General features: G+C 41.8%; 2 protein-coding genes across 4 annotated transcripts; both read right to left on the reverse strand.

Annotated features, from left to right (window-relative positions):
* Positions 1–219: 219 nt before the first annotated feature.
* On the reverse strand, positions 220–10,053 carry prrc1 (proline-rich coiled-coil 1). Of its 3 annotated transcripts, none has more exons than XM_058059704.2 (9): positions 9,938–10,053; positions 9,257–9,394; positions 8,653–9,030; positions 8,246–8,388; positions 7,910–8,012; positions 7,642–7,805; positions 6,041–6,144; positions 5,466–5,568; positions 220–3,724 (listed from the first exon to the last, which is right to left on the reverse strand). In XM_058059704.2, the coding sequence occupies exons 2-9, from the start codon at positions 9,351–9,353 to the stop codon at positions 3,515–3,517; spliced, it is 1,302 nt and encodes a 433-aa protein (XP_057915687.2). In that variant the 5' UTR covers positions 9,354–9,394; positions 9,938–10,053; the 3' UTR covers positions 220–3,514. The 3 variants fall into 3 exon arrangements, with proteins under 3 accessions (XP_057915687.2, XP_057915697.2, XP_057915705.2); XM_058059714.2 differs by having other exon boundaries at positions 9,257–9,390; positions 9,938–9,962; XM_058059722.2 differs by lacking the exon at positions 9,938–10,053 and adding an exon at positions 9,764–9,927.
* Positions 10,054–10,723: 670 nt separating this feature from the next.
* On the reverse strand, positions 10,724–23,834 carry LOC131119839 (long-chain fatty acid transport protein 6). Its single transcript, XM_058064771.2, has 10 exons — positions 23,307–23,834; positions 19,703–19,906; positions 19,425–19,583; positions 17,712–17,836; positions 15,221–15,415; positions 14,600–14,690; positions 14,339–14,537; positions 13,229–13,326; positions 11,788–11,918; positions 10,724–11,716 (listed from the first exon to the last, which is right to left on the reverse strand). The coding sequence occupies exons 1-10, from the start codon at positions 23,776–23,778 to the stop codon at positions 11,540–11,542; spliced, it is 1,851 nt and encodes a 616-aa protein (XP_057920754.2). The 5' UTR covers positions 23,779–23,834; the 3' UTR covers positions 10,724–11,539.
* Positions 23,835–24,678: the final 844 nt, after the last annotated feature.

Genomic DNA, 24,678 nt, shown 5'->3' on the forward strand with positions numbered 1-24,678 from the left:
ACGCATGCAAGAATGTATTCATGCAGACTGACTTTTCATGTCTTTATGCAACACACTGTGTACACTCACACAATTGGAGCAATCCATTTCTACAGCATGCACCGTTCTTCGCTATAACCTGCCAACCACAAGTTTCAACTATCAAGCTGTTGAGAAAATCCGTAATAAATTTTAACATTTTGTGTGGAAAAAAAGTCTGGACACTTAAGACAGCCATGAAAGATTTTCAAAGTTCTATTTTATTTGTGGAAAAGTCACATTTACAAAACAGAACATTATTTGCATCAAAACTCTTATTCGTGCTGCTGCATTGCTCAACTAGCCTTAATTCCCGCTCATTAGACAAAATGCACTTTTACACAAGCAAAATAAAAAAAACAAAGCATGCCTAATTAGTAAATAGTTGGATTCAAACGGAAACGGATCATTGAGTGAAAACGATGTCATACACAAGGCACAACGACGTGTGGCATGCAGACGGAAGCACATGACACACCAAACCAAGCTCACACCAGCTCAACAGTGCATCTAACAACCTGACAAACTGGTGAACTTTCATATGGAAGGTGAGAATTCAAGAAGGAAGTCATAGTAAAAATGAAAGTAGCGTCTGTTGCAATGGGACTGTAATGTAAAGGTAGGAACTTTTAACACAAGTTGCAGGAGGACCAGTGTAAGTGAGACGCACAACACAAAGTCAGCCAAGTCTGTAATTTGTGATTTATGTGTATTTTGCATTTTTTCTGCACATAATTACTCTGTAAAAATGAGTTTTGTGTTCTTATTTTTGGGTGTCTAGAACGGATGAATTGGATTTACATGATTTCTTATGAGAAGGATTCACCTTTTGCATGGATTAATAACGAACACCGGAATTCCACTGCTCGTTTTTTTTTTTTATTGTGCTTGTGTTCCATATTCTGAAAAAAAACATCAAATCAGTGTTGTTTGAAAGACATGTGCCATAAATGCTCCAATTTTAAACTGTAAGTTATCATTGGACAGAGGCCGTTTTCCGAAATTCAAAAACTCATCTAATAATACAATAATCACTTAGAGTACACGAGAAAGTGGAATGGAAAACAGTTCTTTTTGAGCACACGGTCATTTATTAACAAGTATGTTGCACAACACAGCATCAACAGAACCGATGTTGTAATACCAGTAAAGAGTTCATATGTAAACAGCAGCATGACAGTATGGCATGTGTCAGCTGAGCAACGCCATCGATGTTTTCAAGCGCATGCAGAGGCAAATCAAGCTGCTCGATACGAAACACTCACGATGCAACAATTGCGGCTACTGCCATCTTGTGGAGTTATTAACGACATGAAGAGGTTGCCTTGAGCCACGGTGTAAATTGGAGCATTTACGGTACTTATGCAATTCAAACACAAGGTTAGCCTCGAGCACAAACACAGTGAAAGTAACAATCACAAAGGAACGTAATGTAACTTTTCAACCTGTCTTTCTCACTCAGTTGCATGCATGTAAACACAGTCTACACTGTGCTGTGACACACAAACACGCATTTGAATATTTTTCCTACATTGGCGACATCGCTTTTTCAATAAGGTAAACTCTTTTTGGCATGTCTTAGGCACAAATGCTACTGAAAAATAATGTAATACATTCTATATTAATATATGTATACAGTATATGGCACTTCCCCACGATTTGCAGGTGTTGTGTTCTTGTTGATTTAAGGGGTCATCAAACCAAACGTCTGCCTCACTCACTGTGCACCCCAAAATAACAATAAAGTAACCCTTTGCCCTTTGGGCACTGCCACTGCTGCTGTGCCCAGGAAGGAAGTTCCAGTCATGCTTAAAATGACCAAAATACAGCCAAAAACTGTAAGCATTACGTGTTATCATAATAAGGATATCATTATATTAATAGCAGACTTTCTAGGTGTGTCCCATTACGTGCAATCATGAGCTGCCACATTTGAGCTGTTTTTATATCTTTAGAATGCACAGGAAAGAGAAAGATGTATGTTCATGTCTCACAATAAATATCAAGGTAGAGCTGCAACATTTATTGACTCAATGATTAGTCAATTATCCAATTAATCATATGCTGTGGGCCAAACCACTAACTGTTTATGGTTCATATTGATTTGGGCCGGCTGAGGCCAAACTGATAACTTAATCAAAAGAACAAACTTCAGATGAATCAAAAAAAATAATAATCATTAGTTGCAGTCCCATTGACTGTATATAAGGAACATGATGGGTATTGCATCAATAAACGGTTTCATTTTGGAGATTATTATCCAACAAATTGTCGAAAATCCACAAATATGCGAGGATCCACCGTATATGGGTCAATCTACTGAAAGGGGTACCAAAGAGGGCGCTGTCACTTTAAGGGGCATGGCCACAGTGACTTGCAGCTATCCACCAATGGAAATATACTGCAAGCCCACTGAATAAACACGGGAAACATATTTTATTTGTGTCTGTTGTGTGTAAAAAAAAACAATCTGACGTCAACTTTGGGACCATACTTTTGTGACATGCAAAGTTTGTCACAAATACAATGAAATAAATAATACGAAAGAGGGGGACTTATGTTTCAGCCGCTGTTATATAACACCTCATTGTGCACCACACGCAATATGGCGTAATGTCCGGGATACGTGTGACCATGTTCTTTTTTTTGTTAATAATACATCATGCTTCTGCTGAGTTTTGGAGCATGTTTGTGACAATTTAGGGATATTTCAAATGTAATGTTGTGATATCCTGAATGTCCATTGTTTTGTCGTTTAATGAGGGTTGTTTGAAGTAAAAGCAAAAACCTGGAGGAGTTTTTGCTTGCTGTGTCACCCATTCAGGAGACTGACCCATACAGTAGCAAGTAGCATTGTGGCTAGTAGCATTTGTCAGTGTTTACAGACTCATATTGTATTATCTGTACGGCAGCCAACCACTCGGAGTTCTGAGTCCCGCATGGCTACAATTTTACTCCACTCATCAATAATCTGCGGTCTCATTTAGGAAATTTGTGGTGGTGCAAAATAGCGTACCTCCCTTTTTTCGGCAAGTTTAGGAATTATGAAAAGCAAGTTTGGGAGAATGTGCATACCTGCACCCATCTGTTCAATTAAAGGAGCTAATGTGGGCTGGGGGGGTTATCTCCATCATTTATTCCGATACTCTGGATTTTTCAGAAGCATATTTTTTGGACCGTTTTTGGCTGTCAAACACGGGTACACACCAGGTAACAATGGCAGTATACCGCATAAAATAATATTGTTCCATCATTAATATAAATCACAATGCATGAACTTGAAATAATTTCCTTGAGATGATGTTTGTAAGTGATATGCTACAGTAAAATCCTGTTGGGCTGGAATGTCAATAAACACTAATCTTCACAGACGAGCATCTGGCTTTGCCCACTGAGGAAATAAAAAAACGACATACCACGTAGCGGTCAGCTAGTGTTCCTTCAAAATGTCTGGAAGTCCTCAATAGATGAGAAACACAGAGAAAGCGGTAAAGCCTCATGTCGTTCTAGGAGGCAGCCTCTGTTTGTAGATTCCAGCCAAGGCTCTGGCAGCACTATGGATCATCTGCCTTTGTGTCATCCCCGTCATGGCCAAATGCCATTCTGTTCTATTGATGTTGGGCAGATTGCGCTCCAGGATCTCACCCACAGTAACTGTAAGACCAGACCAACGAAGGCTGTAGTCTGGAGGAGTCAGGGACTGCGCCTGTATGCAGATGACAAACACATTGGATTTGGTTTGACTTGAAGCTTTGTCCCCTAAACTTGTTTGCACATCTGTTAATCAATACAATGATACATGAGGTGTACAATGAGTTCATTTAAATTTAGCCTACATTTACGTGGAGCCCAGGAAATATCACGAACGTTCCCCCTTCCATCCCCATGTTTAAAGGGACACGTATGTCTTGCTGCACCACATACAACTACCAACTGGATTGTTAAATCATTTCCAATGGCCAGAAGATGCAACCTTAACGTTAAACTGCAGTCACATCGGATTTATACTAAGGGTGTGGAAAATAATCAATATTAATCGATACATCGTTTCGCATGTGCGCGATGCGAGTGCATCGGCTCATTCACTGGGTATGGATGCAACTAACGGGTGAAATCTAGATTCATCTCGATGCGTTCGTGGGTAAAATCTGATACAAGCGCCATTTTATTAATGTTCAACTTCACCCCATATGCTGTTCCCCAGGCGCAATGAATGTACCATCATTATTTCGCCTTTTGTGTTGAATACGGACAGAAGTAATAAAACAGCATGTACCTGCTCATGCAAGCAGCAGCCAGGAAGTTTCTATATTTAACCCACCCACAACGTTTAAATGGTATGTTTGGAAACACTATGGATTCACAAAGAACGGCGGAAAGCTCGACAAAACGTCCGTCATTTGCAAAGAATCCCAGCTGTACTGTTAAGCTGTACGTTAAGAACAGCAGCACGACAAAAATGCAGACCCCTTTAAAAAGGGGACACCACAACACGGACAAGTCTACCGCCGCCTCCCGTCTAGTTCCTCGTCAGATACCGGGTAAAAACCAAGCAAATCAGGTCAGAACAAGTGGATCTTCCACTGCTTTCAAAATTGTCCAGGAGCTATTTGTCCGTCCCTGCAACAAGTGCCCCCTCCCCCCTCTGAACGAGTGTTCAGCACAGCAGGTGACATTAGAACATCAATTTTAAAAAGGTAAAAGTTGTTTTACACTTTCTGCTCCTCCCTACCGTATTAGCCTAGCTGCTAGTGCATTCATATTAGCAGTATGTTTTGCAGACAGGAATATAAACAAACACTGATTACACTGTTGAAAGTGTCACCTTAACTTTGCTGTTGCTGCGTACTGTATTCTTTACAACAGTAATTATTGTTTAATTGTTTGACTCCACCACTGAACCGCTGCTATTGTAATTGCATAGCTGATGTGAAAGTGTGAGGAAAGTTGTTTTTGAAAAGTCGTTGCCGTTTTAAGATGGCAAAAAGAATGATCAAGAAGTGGTGCATAGTAAAAAAGACAAACAACACTTTTGTTGAATTTACTGCCAAGTGCCTACAAGGAATAAATCCAAATCCTTTTTATAGGACCATACTGAATTCCATTTTTTTCCTTATTTGCATCATATCACAAGAAATTGCACCGTATTGGATCTCATTGACTTGAACTAAATTATAATTAATAATTATCACATAAAATCGCACCGTGAAGAGGGTGAATCGTATCGCATCATATGGCCAGAAAAGTCCATGTATCGTTAAAGTATCGTATCGCTGGCTTTGCCTCGAGATGTGTATCGAATCGCCTTCAGTGCTGAGATTCACACCCCTAATTTATACCCACGTACAAAAGAGGCCTGAAAAAATGCAGAATGTACTGTGCACACTGCCATGAAAAAGTCAAGATACACAAAAGTGTGGTGTTCTGTTCCAAGTAATTATGCGTACCTGCTGGACATGTTCCAGAGCCAGAGGAATTGCTTGGGTGAAGACCTCCACTCTGATGTTATAACCAGGGTCTTCCAGGATCAAACAGCCAATGTCAAACCACCTGGAGAGAAAACCAGCACTAAGTCATGAGACTGAGACTTCCATAGTCCCGTACTCTGTTCCAGACCAAAAGGTAATAGTAATATTTTATTCTACACTGGTCAGTAGGTGTCAGTAATGTTACAATGATGCAACAATAGCCACCACAGGAAGTACCTGGGGATACTTACGTATGTGTTTATCTCACACCAGGCTCTATAATAACAGCGTGGGTTAGCGTTGTTACAATAACCAACAACAAGCTAAAACTACTCTCAAGCGCCAATGCCACTTCCTGTCCGCGAGGAAGACTTCAGTTGGACAGTTGGAAGACTGTACATCCAGAATGAACTGCGGGCTCTGCAAATCTTTTGTTGAAGGTTATGGTGTTTAAAAGATAACTAAAAAAACATTTTGCAAACAACTAAAGCGGCAATGTGTGCGTTTCGCCAACAAAGATTGTCTCAATCTCAGACACTGGATTTGTTTCTTACTTTTCAGGAAAGAGCTCAGCAATAAAGTTTTCCAGAGAGACCACAGGCTGCTTCTCATGGATCACCCCGGATCTTCTGAGACCATCAATGCGCTCCTGAGCCCCCTGCACAACAGAGAAAAGCCAGTCGGTCATTTGATAGGTTAAAGTGACCTACTATGCTCACTTTTCTGACCTATAAATGTCGTTAGAATGTTGTATTATCGTGTTAAATGATGCCAAACGTTTCAGATAATGAGGTTTGCACATTTAGAAGTGAGCCCTGAAAGAGGTTTGGGATGGTTCTGAATGCTCGGTTTTAGGGAAACACGGGATCCTCCTGTCATAGACCTGCCTCCCCCGCTCTGGTGCGGATTGGGCATGCCCATTTTTCAGAGGTAAACTCATGCAATCAGTGGGGGATCAAATAATGATTTCCCCCACAAGCAAAGCAGCACTGTAGGGTTTTAAACAACTTAGCATCAGGATTACATGTGGAACAACTGTTGTTCACCTGTTACAGCCTCTCAGTGACAGTTCAGCTGTCATCTACTCAAAGCGCTTCATAGTTGATTCAAAAAGTACACTTCTGTATCGTAAGAATGTGGCATGTGTGTGCTTAGAGCAGCTGCTCTTAAAGAGACAGCGGTTCCTCCAGCTGCCCCAAGAGTGCATGGAACATAACATGTCAATGCAATGCCAGCATAGGCATTAGTTACTATATTTGCTGTCAGCTAATGATAGCCACTGGCTTTAGCTATTGAACTACTCATGTCAGGTTTGGACCATCTGCCCTTTATATATTTCAAATAAAAAGACTAATGTATAACCATCGTGATGTGGTGTCATTCAACCACCATTTCATTGTCATTGATGAGACAATAGCCACTGCAGGACGTATGCAGTCCTGAAAAAAAACAGAAATCTCACAATGCTAACATCTTATTTATGCCTTTATGCATGCAGGCCTCACAGCTAGGAGACCAGAGTTCAATTCCACCCTCGACCATCCCTGTGTGGGGATTGCCTGTTCTCCCCGTGCATGCGTGGGTTTTCTCCGGGGACTCCGGCTTTCCACCACATTTTAAAAACATGCTAGGTTAACTGGTGACTCCAAATTGTCCATAGGTATGAATGTGAGTGTGAATGGTTGTTTGTCTATATGTGCCCTGTGATTGGCTGGCGACCAGTCCAGGGTGTAATAGGCTCCAGCACCCCCGCGACCCTCGTGAGGATAAGCGGTAGAAAATTAATGAATGAATCTTATTTTCTCTTAACATGTCTACTATTTTGGATACTATGAATGTAAAGGTGACTATATGAGTGTTATTTCATGTCTAGAGGCCCCTAATTATGTTCAAAACCATATTTAGAAGGTCATAAAAAGGTTTTCTATGCTCTAACTTCAAACATTTTCAATCTGCAAGTAACAAATCCTCCTTTGCGGAAATTCACTTATCATGTTGGGGTCTGGAACCAATTCACCATGATAAACAAAGCATTACTGTATTGTTATCAAGTGATCATTATCAATATAATTGCACAGCCTGTTGTTCTTTGTACAACCTGTGAGTTTAATTTCATTGATATCATTTTCAATGATATGATCTGCAGTGAACACACCTTCATCCCAGCTGCGTAGCCCACAGGCTGTGGGGCAATGTTGGACAGACCATTTTCCCCAGTGACCATGGCCATCCCAAACACCTCCTGAAAGGCATCCCGAACTGCATCAACATTCGCTTCTTTCTCGCAAGTCACCACAATGTCAATGTCCCCTCCAGACTCTGTAAACAAGAACACATTCTGTAATGTATTTGTACTCGTCACAGTGAAATCAAGATCGTCATCGGCAGAGCCACAAAATTGGCTGTAAACATGCTTCGCTTACTTATATATGGAGCCATGCCGGGATCCAGAGTAGTGATCATAGACTCTACGGAATGTTTGGTCTTATCCAGGACTGTTTTTACGACAGGGTTCCCTGCAACTCCCTAGAGGAAACAAAAAACTCTATGTAGGCTTAACATCACCAGCATGCATTTAGACTACAGTAGCTTCAGCCTACACTGAACTTTTACAACTGGAAAATTCTTTTTTAAACTTTTGTACATGATCGGTACGAAATACAACCTCATTTTATAGACTGCTACTGTAAAGAATTACCTTCATACCTTTAAACTACAATATTCACATCGCCACAGTAAAAACATTTGACCAGTATTACCTTAAAAAAGCCCCATATTCCTCCACCAGAATTCTCTGCAGAGACTCTGGGATCTTCCTGCTCCTCTGGAAATGTGATAGGGGATCTGGCATCCAAACCTCCTGTCATGACAGGCTGCTGAACCATGGGGTTGGACACTGCACCTAGAGATAAAGGGAAAAACGTGAGCTTTCCATGGGTCGATTGTGATGTTTCAGTTGATTCTCCTGATATTAGCCGTTTTTAAACACAAGGGGCGGAAATTGAGTTAGGAGTACCTTCTTACAAAGACAAGAGTAGTTTGTGTGCTTCATGGGCTTAACTTCTAACACCAATGTCATTTTATTTGTTAAAAGTAGTATATTACAGAACAGTATAAAAACATTAGCATAGCATAAGGGAGATCTGTTGTGTTTTTGAGACGTTACCTGAAATAGCGGAAGGACTGGAAAACGTTGGCATCAGCGGTGTCTGTGGTGTTCGACCAGCATGTCCCCGTGTGATGTCATATCCTGCACTCATGAAATACCCAGAAATAGGCGGCCCAACGGGAGGTGCACCAGAAGACAAGGGGGGTGGTCCAGTAGAAGAGGACAGGGGGGGCACAGACACGGAAGGTACAGAGGGGAAGGAAGAGGTGGTGCTGAAAGGAGGAGCAAGTGAAGATGGTGGAGGAAAAATGGACAGTGGAGCCATGGGGCTGCTAAAAGCGGGATGGGGGGGACCAGGTGGGGGAGGACCACTGACTGAGTGGGAAGTAATGGCCACTGAACTGGTGCCTGCAGCAGGAATGGGGCTCGACAGACCTGTAACAAAAGTGAGCAGATATTTTTTTAGAGTTCAATCTCTGTATCATGTTCTATCCCCAACAGGTAAATGGCACAGGTAAAAAGGTAAAGCATACAGCACCATGCAAAAGTGAGTACACCTTCACTTTTCAGCATTGGGGTTCTTAGAATTCAGTCTATTATTCTATGAGATCTATTACACAAGGCCATCGACAGGCATAGAAAGCACACACAGCAGTCTCACCCATGCTCATTGGTGGGGAGCTGACTGAGGCTGCTGCACCCCCACTGGGTGTAGGGCTGGTTGGAGGTGTAGTCTCAATCCCACTCTCTTCCATCATCTCCTGGCCTTCAACGTCCACTTATGGGGAGCAGAATCTAGCTGGAATACATACATGTACATGTGATTCACAAAATGGTATGAAACAATGTGACAGCAGACTCAAAACAGGGTGAATTATCTGCCATAGAAAGATGATTCTCCAACATGACCTTTCTTGCAGATTTAAAGAGCTGTGGAAATAATTCATAGAATCTGTATGCCTCATGTTGTTACAATTGTTTTTAATAGAATCTGCATTTGTGATGCCAGAGCACACAGCCGTATGTACTCTGACTACATGTACTCTGACAAAATACTCTAGCTAAGAGTGCTACAGTGTCAGATTAATTCATAAAATATCCAGCAAAATTTTTCGTTAGTGATGAATACTCGAACATGGGCATTTTACAGGCCAATTCAGTCGAGCACCTTCACTATTCCACATCAGCTGTACACGTGTACAAAGCTATTAGGTAAATGTTGACGACAAACCCAACTACAAAAACGTCTGCTATCTGTTCTTAAAAGGAGGAGGAAAAGGTATCGATTGACTTTTATAGAAGTTACCAATACTGCACAAACGTAAACAGCTGGACCACTCACCTGCTAGCTTGACTAGCTCAAGCCCATCAACCACGGACCCACTTTGATGACGTCACACGTTGCCACGTCTGCTCAATAGTAGCCCCTCCCACTACCGTGAGAAGCCGGACAATGTCGCGAGAGGACTTGTACAAGTCAATTAAAGGAAATATAAATCTATATTAACAATAACTTTGAAATATTTTATAACATTTGATTTTCTTCATGATGGTCGATACGCAATGTGTACAAAATAAAATGGGTGTTGCCAGATCTCACGAGGAAAACAAGTCAACAAATACATTTTAAAAATTCACGTTGATGAATACCTGGAAACCCTTCCGTTTCACCAGGAAACAGTCATATTTGTCCCTTTCCCCCGGTGCCCCACGTTTTAATAGTTTCCCGTGTTTTCAGGTATTTTTCTTTATAAAAAAACCTTTACGGTTCTGTCAGAGCAACACGGCTTCCGGTCAGCTCGACAACACATCGGAAAAAATCGGAGTAATACATCCTGTGACCAGTAAAATCAGGCCTTCAAAATAAAAGACACGCTACAGTAAAATACCTCGATTGTACCCACAGTCGGCAGCAAAGAGTTGTAGGCATGTTTGTGCACATATATGCTGCTGTAAGATCAGAATGTCCTTTAGTTCCCTCAGTTGTCTGGACTTTTTAAATATTGACTAATCTAACACAATCTGGATTAAATGTTTTACCCTGGTTTATTGGATAACACTGCTTCTGTCCATACTGATGCTCAGGGCATGTCGACAGTGAAAAAATAAAAAAATAAATGTATGGTAGAAGAAAAGCCAACACAGCCTCTCTCACATCCTACTGGTAAAATGTTCTTCACATCAAATATCCTCAGACAATCCAAAATATACCATTTCACCTTCCTCTAGAAGGAAGTTGTCATCTAACTGAGACAGGTGGACCCAAATCCAGTTTAAAAGCAGAAAGTGAAATTGGCTGATACTGATCACATAGATGCCAAGAGCTACTCATTTTTGTAACATTTATTTTCATAGCTTATTTCAAGCCAAGCAAAGCCAATATCCTTGTTTTACCAGAACATGAACAACATGCTGGTATTTGACAATTCATTTATTTCTAGTCTTCTCACATTATTAACTGAAAACCTGAATGAAAAGCAGGTTTGCGCCGAGGCTAACATGCACCCACCACAGAGTCAGAAGTGGTTGCAGAGGGCACCCACGTCACACGTCATCCGTAGCCCGACGCAGCCCCACACACAACCAAAGTTTCTCCTGCACTAAAAGTGCTACAGAGTGTCTGCATGCTCCCAAAGCCGTACTGAGGCGGTACTCATACCCACATTTTGTACAGCGGGTAATTTGCTGCTGTTGTGCTAAACTGAGTCTTGCAATATTGTTTTATACATGACTTTGTACAGTATATAACAATTGATTCCACCATTTTATGGCGTTGACTTGAGTATATGCAGGTTTACTCTGCGTTGAAGACCGCTGGAACAATAGCTACAACTTTGCTGACAAGAAACATAATTCTGTATGTAAATGCCATCTATTTTAATGCTATGACTTATTAAGACAATTAAGACCTTACGACTTATATATATACATATATATATATATATTATAGCTTGATTTTTCCCAACACAATCTTCTCATAAAGGGATTCGTTGATGAGAATATAGTCCTTCTGAGTGATATCTAAGAAAAACAGAGGATCCCGGGTGATATCTGGGTTAAATCCGTCCTGGACTAGCTTCCCCTTCTGCTGCTTAAAGGTCTCCGTCACATCCAAAGAGGGCTGCAATGAAATCATTGACATTCTGAGCTGTAAAAATACAAACTGGATTTCAGAAATGTTCAGAAACATACCCGTATTCTGAGAAACCACGGCCAGGCGTATTGAGGAAGTGCTTCAACCAAGTGTCTGTAGAGTTCTGGACCATTCAGTTTGTGTTCCGGTTTTAAAACAATAGCAGCCATGCCTGCTCGGCCTTCGTGCCCTGCAAATGACACAAAGTTTCTCACTCACTCCATGTTCTTCAAGACATAGCACGAACAACTCTCTTTTGCAACTCTCGTTGTGCTACGTGAGTGTGGTTGTCACAAAAGCATTTCTATGGGAAGCTACATACACTAAGCTATTCAACTAGACCTTATGGTATACAAATATTAGAAATATTTGGATGTGCATATCACATTTATTTATGAAAACATGGATAGATTGAAGGACGGATATAGAGCGGATCCCTGCACATTTACGATTGAGCATTCATGGTGTCACAAAATTGTGGGCTTGTGGTTAAAAATATGCATTTTAAAATGTTCACAAAATGGGCATTTTTTTCCACAAAACACACACCTCATTCACCCTACGTCAATAATATTTGATAATAAAAAAACCCCATAATTTCTATGTTTATGCCTTCATGCTTCACTGATGTTTTGTGGTGGTGGGCACCTCCACCTCCAATCTGAAAAATCATCGTCATTTTACAAGAATAAAGTGAAAATATTAAGAGAAAAAGGTTGTAATCTAACCAGAAGAAGGAATATGACTATATGACTAAAATAATTTTAGACTAATATGACTAAAATAATGTGATAAACATGAAAAAAACTTGTCTAAACTTGTAATATTCAAGAAAAAGACGTTATTATTTTTAAAGTCGTAATATTACGACAAACAAAACAATGAAAAAAGTTGTACATTATGGAAAATTAGGTTGCAGGAAAAGTTATGAGACTGAAGTCAGAATATTACGGGAATAAAGTCCAATTTATGGGGACAAAATTTACAAGAAGAAAGTTGAAATAGTTAGAAAAAACCTAAGCAGAGATAGAAAATAAAGTAAAAATATTGCAGAAAAAAAGCCACTGTATTCTAATGAGAAAAAAAGTTACACATTTATGGAAATATTATGAAAATATTCATAAAAATACCCTGTGTTATTTTTTTTCAAGTCGTGGAGCCCTGCGAGAGGCCTTGATTATGCAGTTCAATCCGACCATGCCATTTAATATTTATAGGGGTGTCAGGATGTTAAATAAATGAATTAATCTCACAATAAATGAAAATTAACTTGATCATTTTGCCATTCCATATGCATGGGTGTCTGTTTTCCTCCTCTCTCGCCCCCCCACCAGGGCAGTAAGAGGGTTCACGGTAGGTGCATCGGCTCAGCACCTAAACGTTTCATAGAACAACAGCGAACAGAGTGAAAAGCGGATCCCTATTGTATGGCTAGATTGAAAGTGAAAGTGCTAATGTTTACACAGTCACAGTGAGGTCATGACTTGTAGTGTGGCAGACCTGGTACTGTGACTCCATACACACTGGCCTCTTGAATAAAGTCAAGAAGACATAAAACGTCTGAAACCTCCATGGTGGACACATTCTCTCCTTTCCACCTGTAAGACACGGGGCCCATTCAAATGTTAACATTGATATTAATAACTCACTTAAGTTTAACAATATGAACTCTCATTTAATCATACACTGATCTCACAGCAGGTACAATAATTGTGGCCGTAACCCCACAGTAAGTTAAAACTCTGTGAAGCCCTGATGTCACTTCCTGTCCGCCTGCCCACTCAGCTCCCCTAGCACGGAAACATATTTACAGCCACACACACAAGCATGCATGTCTTATTGGCTCTCATCGTGTCTACTATATGGGGTGTAAAGGTGTAAAGGTCACCATTGTTACCATGTAAAGGTGACAATAGGGTTGTTATTTCATGCATACAGGGCTCTAATTCTATTTAAAAAACTGATATTTCAAAGGTCATAAACAAGTTTTCTATGCTCTAACTATGAAAATATTCCATTTATAAATAAGGAATCCAAATAAAACGATGAAATCATCAACAAGGTATTACTGTACATAAATAAATTAAATTGGTTCAATAAAAGAAATGTAACTGACAGATCTGAGGCCCATGTTGTCTTGAAAAAGTCCATCGGCTTTCCCAGCAGTGTTGGATGTTTGGTTGGATCTACATGTATAAATGAGACTGGTGACCCTGCCTCTTGCCCAAAGTCAGCTGGGATAGGCTCCAGCATACCCCTGCCTTCAGGACTTCAGCAGCACCTCTAGAAGAAGAGGTCCTCCTAGCTTCTGTTCCTGTAAGCTATCATCAGCTATTGGAACAACATGCCCCATTCCAGAAATTGAAGTATATGGTATTTTTACTGAATCTGCCTACAGCTTGAACTGAACGTTTTTGCAGACGTTCAGGTGAAGAGGACCAACCATTAAAGATGGTCTCAGGACAGACCTCGGTCCATCCCCTCCCATAGTGAAACTGGTATAATATCACCTACTTGTTGTAGTACTTCCAGTCTACATTATGGAATGAACTTGCCAAACACTGTAAACATGATCATTTGATGTAGAAAATGTTTTGTGACAGTGACTACCTGAAAGTGTCTCCAACGCGGTCACAGAAGAAAAGAAAGTCTCTATGGTCTTGGAGCAGAAGATCCCCGGTGTTAAAATAGACATCACCCATCCTGAACACATCCTTGACCAACTTCTTCTCAGACTGGACCTTATTTCCAGCGTAACCCGGGAACCGGTTCATTGGTGTCAGAGGAGCTACCAGGATACCAGCCTCACCTGCTCATCGATGATGTGTTACGATTACTGGCTTTCAGCGTTGGTGGAGATGGTGGGATTACCTTTCTGCGCTCGTACACATCTCCCGGAGGCCGTTCTGAGGGGCTCGTATGTTTGCGTGTCATATCTCAGGAGTTCAAATGGCGTTAAAAGCTGAAGGAGCAGAGAAAAAATAAAAAGAAAAAATGGCCATTTTAGATGCAATCATCTGACAAATGAGTCTTTTCTACTCCACATCAACTTACACATTTCTACTACAACTATGAGGTACAGATTTATGTGAACTAGTCATGAACGTACTGTGAATGCACCACAATAGACATCGTGTTTATAGAAATTGTATTTTTAATATGTGCCACATGTCGGTTAAAAAAACAGCCTCCGCACTTTGGACACCCTTGGACTAATACAATACAAATCTTGGCCATAGTTTTTTGGTTATTGTACGCTCTCTTGATAATCATGCAGTATGTTGGACTCGGTGAAATAACCCACCATGGGGCCAAAGAGACTCGTGAGCGCAGCTATTTGATAAATAAGGTGAGAAACAAGATTTAATTAAAGAAAAGAGTCATCCCAAACAACAAAGATGGCGTCCGTGTGGCCAATCTCACCAGGTTGAACAGTAATTCCACATCAACATTAAGGTCCATAAAAAAAGGTCTTTTTTTTTACTTCCCAACCTTGTTGAAGGCACTTGCTCTTCCAATGGGTCCAATCTCATCCGTGTAGTTGAGGAAGCCAATGCTGGCCTCGGTTAAACCATAACCTTCTCTGATGGTGATTCTCCCAAAGCGTTTGGCAAACTCCTTCCACACGTCTGACCTAAGCCCACTTCCTGCTGCTAGCCGAACTATGTGACTTCTCTCTTCTGGAACCTGTGTGGAGAAGAGGAATGAGTTTGACTGTGGAATGGATGAACAATATTTGGAAAACGTTCCTTCATCGTGACTGTTTTAAGTTTAAGTCGACACACCTCAGATTGGCTGACTCACGTTGGCATAGCCACTGCTTGCACATTTTCCCGTGACTTGGCCAGACGTACGGAGAATGGACGATAATAATGGATTTTTTTTTTAACAAAAGCAACCGTTTATGTTGACGTTTTAAAGCACTTGAATATTGTGTTCTCTGGCTATATAAACATGGAACCTACCAAAAGAAAAAGTAGACTCCTGTCTTCTCTCACATTCATTCATCTTCTACCATTTATCCTCACGAGGGTCGCGGAGGGTGCTGGAGCCTATCCCAGCTGTGTTTGGGCGAGAGGCGGGGTACACCCTAGACTGGTCGCCAGCCAATCACAGGGCACATATAGACAAGCAACCATTCACACTCACATTCATACCTATGGACAATTTGGAGTCACCAATTAACCTAGCATGTTTTTGGAATGTGGGAGGAAACCGGAGTACCCGGAGAAAACCCACGCACGCACGGGGAGAACATGCATTGAACTCGGGTCTCCTAGTTGTGAGGCCTGCACACTAACCACTCGTCCGCCGAGCAGCCCTCTGTCTGTTTTTATTAAGACGGGTTCATGTTTCACTTACGGATTATGGATGATGGGCAAAATTCCCCCAAAAAGTGAGCTTTTCCTTTAAATGATCTTTATTTATGAAGCAGATCTCCACTCAAACAGGGTGCTCGTTGTTTTTACGCTATTTATTCACAAACTCCACACAGAGATGGCCGAGGGTGGAATTGAACTTGGGTCTACTAGCTGTGAGGTCTGCGTGCTAACCACTCGTCCGCCGTGCAGCCGACTACCATCAGACAAAAAAAGTGTTTCTACCTTTTTGTGCAAAAAAAGTTCGTTTTACATCAAAATAACAACTATTTACATTTTTCACGTTTGGAAAAGAAAATGTGTGTGCGCATGCATTTGTTCAAATTTGTTAAAACCCTCCCCACGCTACATTCCTCCACAATGTTGCTGATTTTCTATTCAAATTCACATGCCAGCTCTTATCATTGCACTTCTGCCACAATTCTGGACGTTTTCATTGCTTAAAACTGCTCTAAAACATCCATTAGTGTGCCTCTCACAAAAATAAGGTAAATACGCATTTGGGATCTGAAGTTTGGATTATAAAAATATATAAATACAGATTTTGGTATTAAAAGGTTAATCAATTCCTCCGGTATAAACTACTCTTCTGACATAATCATTTTTAAAGTGGAAACAATATTGTATATAGCAGGAAATTCACAACCATTCTTAATTAGGGTGCCAGATTCAGACCAAAAGTCAAAATAATAACAACAGAAGCACCTTAACTATGATGCACTGTCTGTACAAAATAACACCTTAAAAGAGACTACAGTTTTTTCAGAATGTGTCAAGGGCCAATAAAAGGGCCGCAGATGCACTTTGAACACCCCTGCCCTAGAAGGACCAAATCAATATGAACCAATGACACAAAGAAACAGTTAGTACTAGTTTGGTCAACATATCAGAAAAGAAGCAAAAATATCATATACAGTAAAGTCTCGTTATATCGATATCGGTTAAAACGAATTACTACTTATTACGATACTATTTTCATTTCCCGGCAAATTTCTAGTCTTTTATGATATAATTAGCTCCGTTAGTACGATACCCGGTTATTATGATAATCCGGTTACTAGGATGCCCTTTTCATCTCCCGCCAGCCAATTTGGTCTGCTTATATCGATACAAAAGCAGCTTAAATCAATCTTTGCTTAAGGATTTCAATACCAAAAAAGAACACGGCGAACGGCTGCTTCCAGTCAACTTTATTTTTCACACTTCCACCACCAGAGTGCAGCACACAGCGGAAAACACCCGTCATCCCTATCGATAGTTCCGGGGTGAATTATGTCCCGGTAACCGGTAATCACTACAGCGTAAGTTTATTTTTATTTACTGTAGTACAAAATTTATTGTAGTACAAAAGCATGCTAGATACGCAATCCATGAACTCAAGGAGAAAATGACATGCCATATCAAAGATCCGCCCACTTTTAATGCAGTTCGGCGCAGGATCGGATATATGGATCGTCCGGTTATATCGGTATTTTTTCCGACTCCCGAGAATATTGATATAACGAGACTTTACTGTATATACATTTCCACAGTCAAAGCCGATGTGTGTGAAAATTTAAAAAAAGCAAGAATCACAAAATAATGGTTTAAAAGGTTCAACTTACTCTGGGATGTGTGACCAAATATCGACAGAGCTCTCCGATGTATTGCACCACAGTCACCTTATATTTCACACAATCCTTCCAAAACTGACTGGCTGAAAACTTCTTCTTTAAGACACAAGTTGCACCTTTGATACAAGTGAAGAGAAAGAGAGGACATAGTCTGTATAAGCTATAGGAACATCAGTATTGAAATTATTACAATATAATTAGGGATGTCCGATATTAGCTTTTTGGTTGATAACCGATATCAATCGATATGTGTAACATCACATACTGTACAGTGGTATGAAAATGTTTGGATCATTTTCAAGATTTTCCTTTATAAAGGACTGGAATCAGCCATATCAGTTAAAGAACATCAATATTTAGTAGATCCTCCTTTTGCAGAAATAAATGCTTCCTATAGCTTCCAATGAGGTTCTAGATTCTGGTTGAGGGTATTTTTGACCATTCCTCTTTCCAAAACATCTCCAGGTGAGTCAGGTTTGATGGTTTCCAAGCCCACTTTAAACCACACCACGGATTTTCAATAATCAATAATCTCCATGGCCTCTGCTTATCTGACCGGGCCTTAACTAGAACTGTGCCTGTGGTCTTCCATTTCCTCACTATGTTCCTCAGAGCGGAACCTGACAGATGAAATCTCTGAGCTAGCTTATTGTATCCTTCCCTTCGACCATGATGTCGAACAATCTTTGCATCAGACTGCTGAATGCCAAATAAGCCCCTCTACCCTTAATTACATTATTATTATTTATTTAAATTATTTGGGCAATTTACTGTTCACGCTGCACTTTACATTATGTTGTTCATATTTGGTGTCTGTTCTATCTATTTATTCTCCACATTATTATTATTATTATTATTATTATTTATTATTACTTATCTTTTGTGTCTGTTATTATATGGGAGCCAGGCAACGACATTTCGTTGGCAATTTCACTACTGTGTTTTTGTGCAATGACAATAAAGGGAGTCTATCTATCTATCTATCTATCTATCTTTCAGGTCATTGGACGGTTGTTTTGAGGCTACCATGGTGCTACTCTACAGAGAAGATACAAGAAGATACAGAACTTACAATTGGCCACCTTGAATACCCTTTCTCATGATTGGCTTCACTTGTGTATGCAAGTAAAATCTTCAAAATTATCAGGGGTGCCCAAACATTGTCATACCACTGTATATGTTTTCTTGGCAAAAATTGCTGAAAAGTAACAACACTCTTACATGAGTACAGTTGTTTTGTTGGCTTCTCCACCCATCCCCAATTAGATACATTACATATTTATTACAAGAATTAAAAAAAACTTTGCCTAAATGATGCATTTTCTAGCATAAAATTGGCCATATGAAGCAACATCCAAATACAAGGCATGGAGGAGACTCATTCAAATTGTGAACGTAGTATTCCGCACCGGTCACTAGATGTCAGTAATGTTGCTTTAATGTTCAGCGAGCCTGGATGGCCAGAACAACAGGCATTTACTGCAGGTTCGAAAGATCTTACGACAGTCACTATAATAACATACCGTATTTTTCAGACTATAAGTTGCTATCACTGTAAGTCGCACTACACTATAAGTCCAAGAAAACAGGAAATGCATGATTCATGACCAGTTATGCAAATGACATGGTGCCACCTGGGTCTCCCCAGATCACAATCAATGATGATACTGTGATGCTTTCCTTACTGATATCAAATGTGCTTACCAAGCTGTATGGTTCCTCCAATTCCTAACAGGGAAGCAGACATGTGGTAAAGAGGAAGGGTGATGTAGATGATGTCATCAGATGTAGCCCCACATATCTGAAAGAATGCCATACTCATAATGGCTTTTAGATGACTTACACAGGCGGCCTTTGGGAGACCTGTCCAGGAGAAGGAGAGACCACCAGTTAGGGCTGACACCATACAGTGTGGAGTTAATAACATATTGGGTATTTTAAAAATAACGCATTTATTATTCATAGTAACTCTTATACGATACCTGTTGTGCCAGAAGTAAATATGAAGAGGAAATTGGACATGATGTCAACTTTGGGAAGCTCAATTTGGTTTTCTGTTGAGCTGTTTTCCACCTTATCCAATAAACTGACAAAATCCTCTGAAGGCGCTGAGTGGTGTACCACAAACACAGTCATGTTGTCCTTCTTCAGGTCAGGTAGCACACCCTCCGCCAAATGGACCAAACCTGCATAGACAGACACAAGGAGGGGGAGATTTGGATCTTCCACCAGACCTGACTGCCTGCTGTGATGCAACCATGGTATTTTACTGGCATGTGGATGTATTTTGCAGACGTTGTCCGGACCGCAAGTTGTGCAAGTTTCAGATAATGACGTTTGAGCTAGTGGTGGGCAAAACCGTTAATGTCAGTGGACCGGATCATTGCGGTTCATTCAGTAAAAAGATCCGTTCATTTTCTGTGCATAGACCCGGTGAGCTGTGTCGAGTCAGTCCGTCACTCATGTTCACGTTCGTTCCGACTCAACAGCACAACAACACGTGATGACGTACCTTGAAATCTGAAGTATTATTACAGCCCTACGTATCGGAGCATCTAAGCTCCCCGGTCCGGCCCCCCCAGGTCTCGGTCTTTCAGTCAGCTAACCCCACCCACCCACCCACAGAGCGAGGCGCGACAGAAGGATAAGACAGGCAAGCACGCAGATGGTCCCGCCATCCAAAAGGAACGGTGCACTGACTCTCCAGCCAATCAAAAAAAAGCATTTGCAACTGAACGGACCGAACGGAAATTTTAGGGGCGGTGCCCTCGTTCATTCGGTTCACAAAAAAGAACTAGTTCTTTTGACCCGTTCGTTCATGACCAACACACCACTAGTTTGTGCATTTCTAAGTGAGTCCTGAAGGAAGTTTGGGATGGCACAAAACGCTCGGTTTCAAAGGGTGTTGTAAAACTGGAGGTTTGTGATGTCACAGATCGCCGGGCATCCCTATATGGGCATGCGTAGAAGCGCAGATGTACTCTCTGCCCTTCCCCAAGCTGTGCTTTTGTGTTTCAGATGTTAACGATGGCTCACGGGAAGTGTTTGTTTAAACTTCCTAATTACGTATAAGGTCCAAGTGCTTGGGGTTCCTGATTCCCTACTAGCAAAAGAAATGCATTTTAATCAGTCAACGGCATTTCAAACTGGACTGTTTTGTAAACATTGGCCAGTATGCAGCTGGACTAGCCGACAAACTGTTGCTGAAGCCTGAGTCAGAAGAGCAAGCAGTAAGTAACAATGTAGTCATGGAGCAAAAGCGCTTGCCTGTGTAGCATTATAGAGTGTGCATGCAGGGAACGGGGTTGCTAATAGCTGTTTCCCACTACAATCAGTGGCTCTATCCAAGTATTTTAAACATTGGTAGTCCCCCAAAAAAGGTATAATGAGCACTTTACACGTTACCAATGCTAAAGCTACTTACCAGACATCTTGAAGTAACCTCTTTGGTTGAGAACCTTTGAACTGTCCAGTCTCTACTTTAAGTCTGTTCAGTCTGCAGTGAGGAACTCTGTACCTTGTACCCGATGGTAGCAGCTCAAACTCACTATGCAGGTTGTGTCATGGATCATTGATGATTTTATTTATTTTTATTGCAGTGGTCTTTTGTACCCATAATTTTACCAGTGACATGAATTAGCCGACTTAGTTTATCTTTGGTTGCACAGGTAGGTTACAAAGCCAGGATGTGATACTGGGATGCTTTCCAACTGCTGTTGGAATGTGCAGTAGATCCTGCCAATGTGTGTGTGTTTGTCAGTGAAGATACTTGTGATACACCTGAGCAATGGTTTGCTTGGATGGTCAAACACAATTTCCTCGGTCTTGTTCACATTTAAAACAAGATGGTTATCATCACACCAGTCCACAATCCTCTGAATTTAGTATTCGGATATGTCATGGTTCTTTTTCAAGTGCCAGATTTGAAGTGTCATCATAGAACTTAATGATGCAATTAAAACAAAAACTTAGCAGCACTGGCCGCGTTTCTTGTCAATGTGCCAGTAACGCACTTGGATTGGCGTCACAATTTTAATAATCAATAGATGATCCCATGTCAGTAGACATTGCGTGTGAATTCTGAAAGCCTAAGCTTTGAAAATTATGGAAATCGAAATGAAGAAGGAACAGCCGTTTGGCAGCTGAAGCTGGACTGAAATGCTGTGGAAATATGCTAAAGTGTAGAATGAATGTCAATAGTTTGGAATCTGAGCTGAAGCTGTACCAAAATGCCTTCTGTCTGATGTATGGTAATATAGTTTTATACAACATTCCTACCTGGGAATTGAACTACAAACATTTGGGTTGGGAAGTATTACTCTACCAACCAAGCCATGTGACTGTAGTGATTCAGTAATAGAAAATGTGAAACACCTGCATAAATGGGCATTTAAATTGCCCAGGATATTAAATAACACCGGAAACTGGAGTACTCGGAGAAAACCCATGCATGCACAGGGAAAACATGCAAACTCCACACAGAGATGGTCGAGGTGGAATTCAACTCGGGTTCCCTAGCTGTGAAGCCTGCGCGCTAACCACTAAGCCGCCATGCAGCCCTCTGTCTGTTTTTATATCTTTAAAATGTACAGAAAGACGTGCTCATGTTTCATTTAAGGATTGTGGATGATGGGCAAAATTCCCCCCAAAAGTGAGCTTTTCCTTTAAATGATCTTCATTTATGAAGCAGATCGTTGTTTTTACGCTAATTATCTCACTTGTCACGATGTATAACGTCAGCTGATCTTGACCTTTGGTGAGCTACCTAGGACCAGGCTCACGAGCCACCGAGGACCGGGCTCACGAGCCACCGAGGACCGGGCTCAGGAGCCACCGAGGACCGGGCTCAGGAGCCACCGAGGACCGGGCTCACGAGCCACCCAGGACCGGGCTCACGAGCCACCCAGGACCGGGCTCACCAGCCACCCAGGACCGGGCTCAGGAGCCACCTAGGACCGGGCTCAGGAGCCACCTAGGACCGGGCTCATGAGCCACCTAGGACCGGGCTCACGAGCCACCGAGGACCGGGCTCAGGAGCCACCGAGGACCGGGCTCACGAGCCACCCAGGACCGGGCTCACGAGCCACCTAGGACCGGGCTCAGGAGCCACCGAGGACCGGGCTCACGAGCCACCCAGGACCGGGCTCACGAGCCACCCAGGACCGGGCTCACGAGCCACCCAGGACCGGGCTCACGAGCCACCCAGGACCGGGCTCACCAGTCACCTAGGACCGGGCTCAGGAGCCACCTAGGACCGGGCTCAGGAGCCACCTAGGACCGGGCTCACGAGCCACCCAGGACCGGGCTCACGAGCCACCCAGGACCGGGCTCAGGAGCCACCTAGGACCGGGCTCACGAGCCACCCAGGACCGGGCTCACGAGCCACCCAGGACCGGGCTCACGAGCCACCTATTGGAGACCCCTGCTCTACATTAGTCCAATGTGTCAGTTCTTGCTAAGGGGCTTTGTCCTGCCACTGGTAATTATGACAACAAGTGATATCTTTACACATGTCTGTGCCTGTCTTGGAAAACACATTCCATGTAGTACTACCACCATTATGGAAACACAGAAACAGTGCAATACCTGTGCCCACAACAAGTGCCTTGGCTCCGCAAGTCTGGATGCAGTGAAGCACCGATTTGGATTTATTGTTGGTGTTCAGAAATGCGACTTGACAGCCCAGTTTACAAAGTCCCAGCCACACGCTCATAAAATCCGGTTCGTTGCACATCAACAGCGCAACAATGTCTCCTTGTTTTAAAGACATCTCCCCGAATAGGTTCGCAAACTGGTTACTTCTTCTGTCCACATCCTGGTATGTTAGCGTCTGGTCCTCGTAGATAATGAAGGCTTTGTCGGGGTTCCTCCTCACTTGAAGGAGAAAGCCGTCCAGAAATGTGATCAAGCCTTGCTGCGCCCGAGCCTGCAAAGACTTTCTGTACATCCGGAGTTTCCAGTAATACCTTAAATCCACCCACAGGAAAGGATAAAACACTTTCTGGTAGACAAGAAGAGCCAGCAGCCCGGCTAAAAGAGTAAACACCGCCGTTAGCATCGTGGTGTAAAAATACTGTTTCTCAAAAGCACACTAAACAGTCAGGCAAAGGCTTGATAGGTAGCTGCGCATGCGCAATGCATGGATCGGGAATAGGGGTGTCCAACTTTTTTCCAGCGAGGGCCACATAGTAAAGAATGAAAGAATGCAAGGGCCACTTTCATATTTTCACATGTAGATATGACAACAAGCTATATACAAATTATTATTATGGAGGAACTTTACTATTAAAAATATATTCAATAAACTTTCTGTGTAAAATTTCTTTTCATAATATTTTCACTTTATTCCCAAAATATTATAACTTTTTCTTTTCCTCATAGTATTTTGACTATGAGGGTTGCGGAGGTGCTGGGGCCTATCCCAGCTGTCTTTGGGCGAGAGGCGGGGTACACCCTGGACTGGTGGCCAGCCAATCACAGGGCACATATAGACAAACAACCATTCACACTCACATTCATACCTATGGACAATTTGGAGTCGCCAATTAACCTAGCATGGTTTTGGAATGTGGGAGGAAACCAGAGTACCCGGAGAAAACCCACGCATTCACGGGGAGAACATGCAAACTCCACACACAGATGGAATCGAACCCTGGTCCTCCGAGCTGTGAGGTCTGCACGCGAACCACTCGACTACCGTGCCGCCCTTTTTTAATGTTATTCTTCTTTGATATTTTAATTTTATATTTAGATTTCAAAAAATTTTTTAATTTCTTCTTGGAAATTTTCCTCTCATAATATGTCTTTATTCCCATAATCTTTTTTTTTTTACTTTATTCTCATACAGTTATAACCTTTTGCCCAACTAGCATGTTTTTGGAATGTGGGAGGAAACCGGAGTACCCGGAAAAAAACCCACACATGCATGGGGAGAACATGCAAACTCCAGATGGCCGAG

Source organism: Doryrhamphus excisus, linkage group LG10 (genome assembly GCF_037039965.1).
Source record: "Doryrhamphus excisus strain RoL-2023G ecotype Guam linkage group LG10, RoL_Dexc_Guam_v1.1, whole genome shotgun sequence".
NCBI lineage: Eukaryota > Metazoa > Chordata > Actinopteri > Syngnathiformes > Syngnathidae > Doryrhamphus > Doryrhamphus excisus.

What these genes read in the sequence shown, in the direction of transcription:
- LOC131119839 (XM_058064771.2), bottom strand. Translation starts at nt 23,778, where the DNA reads ATGCTAACGGCGGTGTTTACTCTTTTAGCCGGGCTGCTGGCTCTTCTT. An exon ending in ATTTACTTCTGGCACAACAG is followed by an intron (nt 19,584 to 19,702) that starts GTATCGTATAAG and finishes TCTCCTGGACAG; the next exon opens with GTCTCCCAAAGGCCGCCTGT. An exon ending in TGGAGGAACCATACAGCTTG is followed by an intron (nt 17,837 to 19,424) that starts GTAAGCACATTT and finishes CTTGTATCAAAG; the next exon opens with GTGCAACTTGTGTCTTAAAG.
- prrc1 (XM_058059704.2), bottom strand. Translation starts at nt 9,353, where the DNA reads ATGATGGAAGAGAGTGGGATTGAGACTACACCTCCAACCAGCCCTACA. An exon ending in GCTACGCAGCTGGGATGAAG is followed by an intron (nt 6,145 to 7,641) that starts GTGTGTTCACTG and finishes TCTGTTGTGCAG; the next exon opens with GGGGCTCAGGAGCGCATTGA. An exon ending in GCTGAGCTCTTTCCTGAAAA is followed by an intron (nt 5,569 to 6,040) that starts GTAAGAAACAAA and finishes TTTTCTCTCCAG; the next exon opens with GTGGTTTGACATTGGCTGTT.